A 12,867-nucleotide genomic window follows, 5' to 3' on the forward strand; every position below is an offset into this window, starting at 1 on the left:
TGTTTTTAATAGCACATACAAACAAAAAACATGAAAAGAAAGCTTAGAATCTCAGCTATGCATCGTGCTATTTATATTTCCACATAATCGCCTTCATGAGAAACACAGAGCTCCCAACGCCGAACTAGTTGGCGCTTGCACGGAGAGCAAGGCCTTTGGCACCTCTCCACCTAGGCACGTTTTCAAATTATCTAACCCCAAGATACCACAATTCAGCTTCACCGGAAGTTATACAGACGACAGCGGTGAAATTGACTAGATAACTACTCTATCAAATAACCATTAATTCAGTCCACTATGCTTTAGACTTTAAACAACTGCATAAATATTAATTTTGGCGTATTCTTTTAGAATCACACACTATATATATATATATATATATATATATATATATATATATATATATATATATAATATATATATTAATATATATATAAATATATATATAATATGTATATATATAATTATTAATTTTGGCGTATTCTTTTAGAATCACACTATATATATATATATATATATATATATATATATATATATATATATGTATATATATATATATAATATATATATATATATATATATATATCATATATATATATAAATATATGTATAATAGCCATCGTTAATTTATAGCCTGACACTAGAGCTCATTAGGACTTATAGTTTGACGTCATTTTTTAGGGTTGTGCAGCGTTTAGTGAGTAGTCGTTAGTTTTGTTCAAAAAGGCAGGTGATCCCACTGATTGAACTGTTGAATACAACTCAGGATTTGATTGCTGTTGAGGCCAAAGACCTGTCTTTCGAACTAAAGAAGAAGAAGAAAGAAGAAGAAGAAGAAGAAGAAGAAGAAGAAGAAGAAGAAGAATACAAGAACTTTGAACTTTCTGAACTATTCGTCAGAATAAAAAATACAATGTTAAAGAAATAGCCCATTAGCTGACAACATCAAAGAGGCAAAGAGTAATGACATTGATCAAATCTCTAATGGTGGACATGCGCAATTATGAAGTGCGTCATGGTTGATGATTTCGATTTTGGGCGTAATTTTGCAAACTCGATTTTTTACGAGTGCTTTTAAATAGCTGCGACTTTTCAACAGTTTACATAAATTAAATGAATTATAGACATACACCAACTTCACTTCCAACAACATTGAATCAAGATCTCAAAAAATATCAAATATTTAGAAACAACAACCGAGGAACTGATTTCAACAACACAAGGAAACATTCAATTGCCTCAGCACCTTAACACACGTGAATGACGTTCAAAGGCTAAGGACACTTGCACTGGACAGAGATTAAAGTTTATGGAAACAAACTGGATACAAGACACAGACTGACACACTCGAAGTAACACACACATTCACGACAAGCGTCCACAGAGACAGCGCAGCCATATTCATTCATTCATTCATTTATTCATTTATTCAATGAATTATACACAGAAAGAAAACTAGTTTGCCTGTCATTGTATTTATTTCAACCAGCATCAGACTATCGGTAAAAACGAATGACGGATTCCTTGTGGACTCCATGAGTGAAACAACATTTTAAAAATTAAAATAGAAAAATTCACCAAGATAATAATGACGACGACGACGACGATGATGATGATGATGATGATAATGATGATGTTTATGATGATGACGACGAAGAGGATGATGATGATGATGATGATGATGATGATGACGATGATGATGATGATGATGATGATGATGATGATGATGATGATGATGATGATGATGATGATGATGATGATCGTTATTACTATTATTATTATTATTATTATTATTATTATTATTATTATTATTATTATTATCATTATTATTATTATTATTATCATTATTATTATCAATATTACTACTATCAACATCATCATGATTATCATCATCATTAATATTATTATGATTGTTGTTATTATTATTATCATCATCATCATTGCAAAGAAGGGGTTGGGTGATCATAATGATGGAACGACCCATAGTAGTCATTCGTCTTATTAAAGTTTTATTCTCCGCACCATTGAATATTGATCATTTTTTTCTGTAGCTGAAGAAAAGTTCATTAATAAAACTTGAGCTTGAGCTTTTAGATTGCGCTATATCTACTAAACGTGCTCAAAGCGCTTTACAAAGGGTCCCTGACCAACAGCAACACGTAACATATAGAACGACACATGACGCCTGTTTGGCGATATTACAATTTTTCCGATGTGATAACGCTGGTAACGACGACCCAGTACTCATTTTACACCTGAGAACGGTGAGAGAATGTGAGTGAAAAGTCTTTTCTAAGGACTCAACTATGCGCCGAACGTGGCTCGAACCCAGGACCTTCCGATCCGAAAGCGAGTGTCATACGACAAGACCACATAGCCACACAAACCTATATGTCGTGACCCCTCGCATCCTCTGACATTTTGTCAGAATAAACTGACAAAGAAAATCGAGTATAAAGTTAATATGATCAGAATGTTAAATTTAATTTTTCTCTTTTTAATAAACAATGGCTTTATCCCCCCATAAAATTTAGTTAAAAATAGAATAGACCAGTAAAATAGCGCAACATCCACTAAACGTGCTCAAAGCGCCTAACAAGGGGTCCCAAGCCAACAACAACACTTAAACATGTAGGACGAGATAGGACGCTAGTTAGGCTGTATTTTTCGACAGAGACAAAACTGTTAAAAACCAGGTACTCGTTTTACACCTTATTACAGTGAGAGAATGTGAGTAATGAGACTTTTCCAAGGACTCAACTATGCGCCACTTTGAGCGGGATTCGAATCCTGGACCTTCCTACAGATCCGGAGGCTAGTGTCATACCACAAGACCACATAGCCGCAATTCAACCCATATCTCATTTTTTAAAGTTACAAATTCAATTTCTAGAATGAAAATCCCCCCCCCCCCCCCCCCCCTTCCGGAAATAATACCCGTTGGCGGCGACTGGTCACGAAGATTCATTATGAAACTGATAATTCTCATATTTTTCTTCTTTTCAATAGTTTACAGATTCAAGCAGGCTTAGTATTGTATTTACTTTGACTATGCATTATGAAATAATTTTACGTAAAATCACGTGCCCGGTACAACGCTCCTGGCCTTCAATTTCATACACGAGATCTTACACGACCCCATACACGTGACGACAACTATAAACTGTTAACAATTCAGAGTTCATGTGCACTTTTATCGCGGTCAGTGGCGACGCGACGCCTTATCTCTTGGAGGATTACATGGGTATCACATCTGATGTAACGGGTGCAAAGATTGACCCCTACGGCAGACCCATCCATCACGATTTATCGGAGATACCAAGAAATTCCACCGTGTTTACGAAATGACCAAGTCATTCAACATCTGTATATAAACATCCAATCTCCAGCCTTGTGCCATACTTCTGCCAGGACTTCCAAAAGAAAAAAGGTAAGTTGCTCCTGCTTTTTAAAAGGCACTTCTTAAATAGAATATTGTAATGTAAAATCCAATTTTTTATTTTTTTATTTCTGTTTTTCTCTCCCTTTTATTCGTCTGTCTTTTTCTAATTTTTACTTTTGCAAACGATAAATTAAGATTTTTTAAAAATCAGATTTTGCGATTAAAATTCTCGAGATAACGATTGATCCCAGAAATTGAATTAATGATTAGCATGGTTGTACTATATAACCCTTTTATTTATTTTTAAAAAAACCCAGAAAAAAACAGAAAAAAAAACAACAACAAACAGACAAACAAACAAAAAAAAAACAAAAAAAAAAAAAAACAAACAAAGAAAATAATATTAAATAAGAAGAAAAAATACTTTTCCATACCGTTCGACCCATAGCTATTTCAATAATTTAATTTTATATAAGTTCCTGGATGTTTTTATCAATATAGAACATATCATATTGAATCTAGAAAACTAAGATAATATGAGATATATAATCTAAGGGAGATTGGAATAACTCAGTAGCAGCCGCAGTGCAACGCCACAAAGTGATCTAGATCGAGTTCATTTGCTCAAGGTCACACAACGCGCAGGGGATGGGGTGTGGTTGGGATGGAAATTGTTATCTTCAAGCTATGAAACAAAAAACCCTTCGCTATAATGTTTTGGGATGGAAAATTACCATTAAGCTGAAAAAAAAAAGTTGTTCGGAGCCTTATTTGAATCGCTGAATTGATTTTTGATCATTTGTACACTACTATAATAATGATGATGATGATGATGATGATAATGATTATGATAATAATAACAATAATACCTAATAATAATAATAATAATAATAATAATAATAATAATAATAATAATAATAATATAATAATATTAATAATAATAATAATAATAATAATAATAATAATAATAATAATAATAATAATAATAATAATAATAATAATAATAATAATAATAATAATAATAATAATAATAATAATAATAATAATAATAATAATAATAATTTTAAAAAATAACAATAATAATAATAATAATAATAATAATATAATAATAATAATAATAATAACAATAATAATAATAAAATTCATAGTAATAATAATGATAATGATAATGATAATAATGACGATGATGATAATAAAAACGATAATGATAATAGTAGTAATAATAATGAATAATAATAATAATGATAATAATAATAATAATATTAATAGTAATAATGATAGATGAATATTAAAAATATTTTATTCATCCATAAGTAAATAAATGAACTTTATTCATCCTCTGTGGAAATTGGTTTTACGAATGTGAATCGCAGGAATGGAAAAAATAACTGTTATAAAATATATCTACATATTTATAAAGCAAAATAGTAAATTTTTAACAAATGAAATAAAAGTTATAGGAAAGGTGCATCTATAAAATTGATGTTTATACATGAAAATATATTAAATATTTTGTACAATGCATATATATTCTAAGATTATAGATATAGCAAGAAAAAAAAAGAGAAAAAAAAAAAGAAAAAGGATAAAAAAAAAAAAAGATATAGCAAGAAAAGGTACGAAAGCAAAGACGATAAGCATGAGCCGTTTCATTTTTAAAGTAGTTTAATTGTTTTCCTTCTATATCTCACCAGACATAACCATACTATCGTCAAGATGCTTGCCTATGCCCTCACATTACTGCTGGTCAGCCAGTGCCATGGTGGTGACCTGGTGGACACACTAGCCAAAGAAACACGGGCATCCACTCTTGTCCAGTTAGTCACCAAGGCTGGCTTGGTTGACGCACTCAGAACAGGTAAGATTGATATAAAACTTAAAACTTGAGCTTTTATATAGGGCAATATACACTAAACGTGCTCAAAGCGCTTTACAAAGGGTCCCTGACCAACAGCAATACGTTGTTTGTTTTGTTCTGGTTTTTTTTTTGCTTTGTTTTGTTTTGTTTTGTTGGTTTTTTTTTTTGTTTTTAGCAAACACAAGAATATGGTTCAAAGTTTCGATGATTCCCATTATAGAAGCTGACACCACTGACAAGAAATTCACTGTATCTCTCCAGGTACACATACAGTCTTTGCTCCAACCGACGCTGCCTTTGCCAGAATCCCCTCTGACCAACTTGTTGCGTTGACCTTGGACGTGAGTGCCTTGACCAAAATTCTTCTGTACCACGTAGCTGATGGCTCTATTAAGAGTAGTGACATCCGAAATGAGCAACAACTTACCATGTTGGACGGCAACAAGACAAGACTTAACGATTATACACATAACCACGTAAGTTATTTGAAATGTATTGCTAATATGAGGACACCTAACGTTAAAAATGTGTTAATTGTGATGATCATTGGAAGATACCGGTCAAAATTGCATATCATTAAATTGTACATTAAAAAAAAAAAAAACTTTTACGACAACAACCGCAAAGCATTCGCTTCTACAGCCCGCCCTATTATAAGCTAATGCAATAACTTGCTCTTGTTATGAAATCAATGTAAAATAAATGTTAAAATTATCATTATGCCGACATCCATGTCACCAACTACCGAATTGGGGTTTTGTTATCAAAAATACAAAGGCCTCCAGCAACATACAAGTAACTGGTGTACGATTCATCCTTTTCTTTTCTTCTTTTTTTCCCCCCAAGAAGGGTATTTATTACACGATTATTGCTGTTTGAATGCAGTTCAATAAGTGAACACAATGCTTTATTAAGGAGTAGTAAGCAAAATCATTGACCCAGACTTGCCTACTATTACGAAAAATTCGTAGAATTAAGAAATGTTTGTTCTAATAATAATAATAATAATAATATAATAATATAATAATAATAATAATAATAATAATAATAATAATAATAACAAATAATAATAATAACAAAAATAATAATAATAATAATAATAATAATAAATAATAATAATAATAATAATAATAATAATAATAATAATAATATGATAATAATAATAATAATAATAATAATAATAATAATAATAATAATAATTAATAATAATAATAATAATAATAAATAATAATAATAATAATAATAATAATAATAATAATAATAATAATAATAATAATAATAATAATAATAATAATAATAATAACAAAAATAATAATAATAACAAAAATAATAGAGAGGAGAATATTTCCTAGTCATTAAAACTTATAGAAAATGAATAAGGTTCCAGACTACATAATTTTAAAGGTTTTTGAAGTGTTATTGATTTAATCTGTGTGTGTGTGGGGGGGGGGGAGTTAAAATTCTACATAATTTAATTGTATCTCTCTTTTAATTAATCCATCTATGTAAATATCTTTCCATTCCTTGGTTTATTTATTTACCTACTTATCTATCATTAAACATACATACTAATGTGCTCTTTAAAACCAATTTCTACAGCTGAAAACAATTAATGGGGCTAAAATTGTGGATGCCGATATCGCCGCTGATAATGGTATGGTCCACTTTATCGATGAGGTCATAATGCCTGCAAGTGGCTCCATTGTGGACGCCGTCAAGAATAACCCACAATTCTCCACACTCCTCACTGCCATCTCTAAGGCTGGAATTGCCAACGAATTCTTGGGTATGTTTATTTCAACATTATCTTATTATACAATGTGACCCTCCGTCTCAAAACGGTATTATGTCGGGATGATTCAGACCCCAGAAAGTGAATTTAGAGAAAGAATGATGAGAAATTGGACTTTAGAAGTTTTTGTAAAGCAAGAAATAGCATTTCTACTCCAGCATGACGTAAAGAAAGTAAACCCAAGTTTTATATTTGTGGCAATGAATTCAATTTACCTAACCGAGGGTATCCCGACATATTACCGATTTGAGACGGCGGGTCACATATTTGGCAAATTGGATTTTTTGTAACACTAAGGCTCGGAGACCACTGGACCAATCATAACCAAATTTTGTACGATTTTTACAATAGACATTAAGATGATTTGCATAAATTTTGAGATTGATTAGACATCCATCGAAGACAGACGCCATCATGATTACAACGTGGGTTGTGAGTCAACCTTTCGGTTAGCAAATGTGACAATGAGGTGGGGGTACTTGCATTGAATGGATACCAGTTAGTGGTTCATCTCATTATTTTGAATACAATCAATTTCTTATAATTTATATGAACCAGTCTCCGTTCGTACTATTGGGAAAGAATTGTACGATGAGTGAGCGAAATTACGATATCAAATGCAGACAATATCTCTCCGTGACCAAATAAAAAGCTCCGTGGAGTTCTCTTATGAAGTCGAAAAATGTATTGTTTATTAAAATAATAGAAATTTGGTTCAAATTTTATTCAACACCTGAATCCTAAATCTTGAGTTGGTTGACTTATCACCACGTTCATTCGACGGACAGTCAGTTGTGTTTGTAATACACATTTGCAACCCCAGACTCTCAAAACGGTATCATTTCGGGATGATAATAAAGATGATAATGGTTGGAATAATAATGATTATGATGATGATGCTAATAATAATAATAATAATAATAATAATAATGATGATGATGATGATGATGATGATGATGATGATGATGATGATGATGATGATGATGATGATGATAATAATAATAATAATAATAATAAATGACGACCACGACCATCACTATATCGTTATCATATTCGTCATCACCATCATCTTCATTCTCTATATCCTCAGCCAATCCCTTGACAGTTTTTGCCCCAACAAATGATGCCTTCAGCAAAGTAGATTCCGGTGATTTGAACAAACTTCTTGGTAGCAAAGACAGACTCAAAGGTGAGTCACAATCACAATATCTCTCCCCGTACAAGTTGTTTTCTTAATACTATCCATCTAAAAACAAAAAAGAAATGCCCATTTTTATAGGGCAGAGAAGCTGTGACGTCACACATTCCACTTTTCCAGTTAATAATTTGCTTGGAAGTGTGTAGCCAATCAGTCCATCAGAGGGCTAACAATGACTAGGTTACAAAATATTACACCATATGGTGGCATAACAATTTTTAGTAGAAGGGTGTATATTGGTTTATTCTTACGATTACGGAGCGTAGAGCGAGGGTGGATGACATTTATTGATGACCAACATTTATTTAAGCAGCTAGAAAATAAGATGACACCATTCTGAAACCAGAAGATCAGACACAAAATTACGTATCCAGTCCTCCGGACGACTGATTTCACACTTCCACTTTTGTTCCCTATTCTGATTCTGGCTGTAGTTACATAAGGTGGAAAACTTGTAAAGCGATTCAAGCACGTCTAGTGGATATTGTGCTATATAACTGTCATCTGCATTTTTTGCCAAATTGGGACCTAAAATTTGCCCAAAAAACCCCCGAAATTTGCCAAGAAATTTGCCAAAAAGACCAAAATTTGCCAAAAAATTTGCAGAGGAAAACTAAGCGTTTCAGTAAAAAATAACTGCGATACATAAAAAAATGATATAAAAGACAATATATTACATTTAAGGACTTGAGAAATGAAATGACTGTGATTAGCGTTGTTACAAAGATTTTAAAGGATCATTATCCGTAGAGAGTAGCTTCCCTTGGTTTGGTCCCAGGCAAAGCTGCAACATTTCTCAAGTTTCGCACTTTTTTTTTTCGTTATTTTGTTTTCGCTTCTTTTTTTTCCCCAAAATTTGCCACGCGATTTGCCAATTTTCCCAAAATTTGCCACGATTTGCCAATTTTGGGAAATTTGCCAAAATTTGCGGATCGCCCTGATTTTTGCGGCAGCAAATTGCCATTTGCGGCCGCAAAAAAATGCAGATGACAGATATAAATACTCAAGTCAAAAAGAATAAATAACGTCAAATGATAATAGTCTAGGCTCTATGGTTCAATTGAAAATTCGAGCTTTTGAGCTTGTATAGAGGGTAATATCCTCAAAATTGTGGAAGGCTTCCCAAGGCGACAGTAACATATTATACTTACTGAATCATTTAGAACGAGTGATAACGTATATGAGGAAGTTTTAATATTGACACAGACAACACTGCTACCGGTCAGTTAATAATTTTACACCTGAGTACGGTTAAAGAATGTGAGTAAAGAGCTTTTTCCAAAGACTCAACTTTGCGTCGCCAAGAGCGGGACATAAGCATAAAAACAAAATGAAAAATAAAATAAAATAAAATAAAATAAAAAACAAAAACAAAAAAACAACAACATATAAATGGTTCGTCTATTATCGACTCCACAGACTCTTGAATACCATGCAGTACCCCACACTCTGTACCGCAAAGGCTTGTGGAACAACGAATACCCAAAATCTACAGACTCTCATGATGACAGACTGAGAGTACGAGTTGATAGCAGTAAGTTGGCATAATAAAGATACTACTGACGGTGATAATGATGATGATATTGAAGATGGTGGTGATAATGGAACGTAGTAATTCTGTTAGTACTCCTACAGCTACAAACACTACCACTTCTACTACTACTAGTAGTAGTAGTAGTAGTGATAGTAGTACTACTACTATTGTTAAATTGAACTCGTATCACTTTTCCATCAAACTTGTCTTACTGTAATATGTTTTGATATCACTGTGAAGCGCTTAGAGCCTGTGACAACGGGGTAAAGCGCAATATAAATGCCATTTATTATTACTACTACTACTACTACTAATAATAATAATAATAATAATGCTACTACAACTACAATTCTTCTTCTTATTATTATTTTTATTGCTATATATTTCATTATTATTATTATTATTATTATCTCCTTTCTTTTAGGCGGTGATGTCACAGTCAACAATGCCCATGTAAAATCATACGACGTCCAAGCCACTAACGGAGTCATCCATTCCATCGACCACGTTCTCATCCCCATTAGAGTAGCTTTCTGGCTTAGGACGAACATAGGAAAGTAAATAAACGATACTCATTTTTTTATTTAAAAAACGCATTCCCTGTCAATTTGTTTTATATCGAGTCGTAATCATGTCAAAGTGAATTGCCTTCTTGTATGGGTTTGTAAAGCACTTGCGACACTTACAGGCCATTTATATATTATAAAGGTGGGGGTGGTACCAGCGCTTACTGTTTGTTTGTTATTAATGGTTTTACGGCGCTTGCCACATATTTAGACCATTTAGCAACTGAAAACGGGAAGAAAATGGGATAGTTAAAATTTCTAGACTTACAATTAAAGTACCCAAGAAAAAGGAAGACAATGGGGAATTTCTTCAAATATGGAACAGATGCAGTTTTCAACAGCACGCCATCTGTGTACTTTCCTTTTTAAATGTCTCAACCTGACACAAGCACAGGTTTCCACTAAGAGAAATCACACATAAATGTTTACAAATCATATAAGCGCATAACAAATGATTTAAAAGACAAAAAATATCATTATCATCTCCCAAAACTCTTTCAATACATTTGACTGTTAACCTCTCAGCTAGGGCCAGGACAAAACCAAGCAATCTCATTCCAAGACAAAGACAGAAAGCATGTTGGAAAACATGGGGAGAGAAGACACAGTAAGTGCCTCTCTCCTCAATATGGGAGGTCAGGACCCCACCCAGGTAACAGCGCTTACAAGTATCAAAGATGCTTCATATTACGATCATAGAGTGAAAAAGGCCGAATTTATGATGCCCTATTTCCAAGTAAAGATTATAACCTAAGCCATGTGACTAAAACAAAAACAAATAAATATATATTGGCGATCAATTAATGACACGACTCCCGACGATGCATACTCATAGTCACGGACCTACTCAATTTTCACGAATCGGGGAGGCTATTGGACTTTTACCCAACATTCAATTTTGAATTGAAAGGTTGTTTCCCTTGAAAATGAATACGATAAACCTTGCCTAAGATAAACATAATTCTGGTCCCAGAGAGTTTATCTTAAGCGGACTCCACTGTATTGCACAATTTTCACCGATTATGCTCAAAGGTCTTTACATGGGGTCCGAAACCAACAGCAACACTTTTTGGACGAAAATGATATCTATAAGGCACTAAAAAAAAATCTAGATTTACGATCGAATCCCGCCCAGACACAAGCACAGGATTCCACAAAAAAGGAATACACTCAAATGCTTATAAAATATCCTATTTAAATATAGGTATACACTTGTCAAGCGAGAGGAAAAATATATATCACAAAACTAGTAGAGGCATTTGACTGTTTCCCTCTCAGTCAAGGACATTTGACCATTGCCAGGACAAAACCAATTGACCTTTTTACAAGACAAAAACAGAAGAAAGCAATCTGAAAATGTTTTTGTATTTTAAGGGTTGCGACACATTTTGGTCATTTCAGCGCCAATGGAAAGTCAGAAAATGAGATTATTAAAAGCAAACGAGAATATGTAAGACAAAGGGGACTTAATTCTAATGGAGAAATGGGTGTATATTCCAAGATCACACTATCGGTGTACTTAGTTTGAGATCACCTAAAAGTCTATATTTTTTAAAAACTTTTACCGCGTTTGAAACACATCTAGGTCATACCAGCACCAGTAAAAAGGAGGAAATGGGATAGTCCAAAAATTTCTATATTTACATTTGAAAGCACAAAAGAAAAATAAGACAAAGGGGTCTTGTTCGAATAGGGGACAGATGTATATTCCAAGAGCAAACCGTCACTGTACTTAGTTTGAGATCACCTAAAAGTCTCATCCAGACACAAACACAGGTCCCCACTAAAAGGAATACATTCAAATTTTTACATACCATAATATAATATGTAAACAAAACATAATACAGTGAATAACAGAGAGATGATTTACAAGACAAAAAAAGTATTATCTCCCAAAACAATAACTATAGATTTGACTGTTCCCATCCCAGCTAGGGTATCACGCCAGGTCCAGGACAAAACCAAGTAATCTCATCCAAGACAAAGACAGAAAGCTAGGGTTCACAGCGTAAAATGCGTACCCTTGTGAAGAATATAAGTATTAAAATTGTCCCAACTATCAGGAGTCTCTGTGGTGTAATGGTAGCACGTCTAACCGGTAATCAGAATGTCTGAGGTTCGATCCCCAGTCGAGGTAGACTGATTTTTTGGGATGGTTTTTTTCATCGACTTTTCTTTCTTGCTTTAACACACACCTGTTCAGATCTTTATCTTTTTCATGAAGGTTGGCAAGTCTGGTAATTGTTTGTTTGTTTTGTTTTTAAAGGTTTTACGGCGCTTGCAACACATTTAGGTTATATCAGCGCCAGTAAAAAAGAAGAAAATGGGATAGTAAAAAGTTCTAGAATTACAATTAAAGAACCCAAGAAAAAGTAAGACATAGGGGAACTAGGAACAAATAGGGATCAGATGTAGATTCCAAGAGCATACCACAAATGCACTCAGTTTGAGATCATCTATAAGTCTCGTCCGGACACAAGCACAAATTCCAACAAAGAGGAATACACTCAAATGCCTACATTATACATTGAAAATAA

At 33.0% G+C, this 12,867-nt stretch overlaps 1 protein-coding gene across 1 annotated transcript; it reads left to right on the forward strand.

Moving 5' to 3' along the window:
• The first annotated feature begins 4,669 nt into the window (after positions 1-4,669).
• On the forward strand, positions 4,670-9,737 carry LOC144971943 (uncharacterized protein sll1735-like). The gene is made up of 5 exons (XM_078913018.1): positions 4,670-5,240; positions 5,502-5,716; positions 6,840-7,026; positions 8,123-8,221; positions 9,650-9,737. Exons 1-5 carry the CDS (start codon positions 5,099-5,101, stop codon positions 9,655-9,657), a joined length of 651 nt encoding a protein of 216 aa, XP_078769144.1. The 5' UTR covers positions 4,670-5,098; the 3' UTR covers positions 9,658-9,737.
• Positions 9,738-12,867: the final 3,130 nt, after the last annotated feature.

This window comes from Berghia stephanieae, chromosome 4 (assembly GCF_034508935.2).
Source record: "Berghia stephanieae isolate SIO BIC M18660-M18661 chromosome 4, UCSD_Bste_1.3, whole genome shotgun sequence".
Lineage (NCBI taxonomy): Eukaryota > Metazoa > Mollusca > Gastropoda > Nudibranchia > Aeolidiidae > Berghia > Berghia stephanieae.

What these genes read in the sequence shown, in the direction of transcription:
- LOC144971943 (XM_078913018.1), top strand. Translation starts at nt 5,099, where the DNA reads ATGCTTGCCTATGCCCTCACATTACTGCTGGTCAGCCAGTGCCATGGT. An exon ending in GGTTGACGCACTCAGAACAG is followed by an intron (nt 5,241 to 5,501) that starts GTAAGATTGATA and finishes GTATCTCTCCAG; the next exon opens with GTACACATACAGTCTTTGCT. An exon ending in ACGATTATACACATAACCAC is followed by an intron (nt 5,717 to 6,839) that starts GTAAGTTATTTG and finishes CAATTTCTACAG; the next exon opens with CTGAAAACAATTAATGGGGC.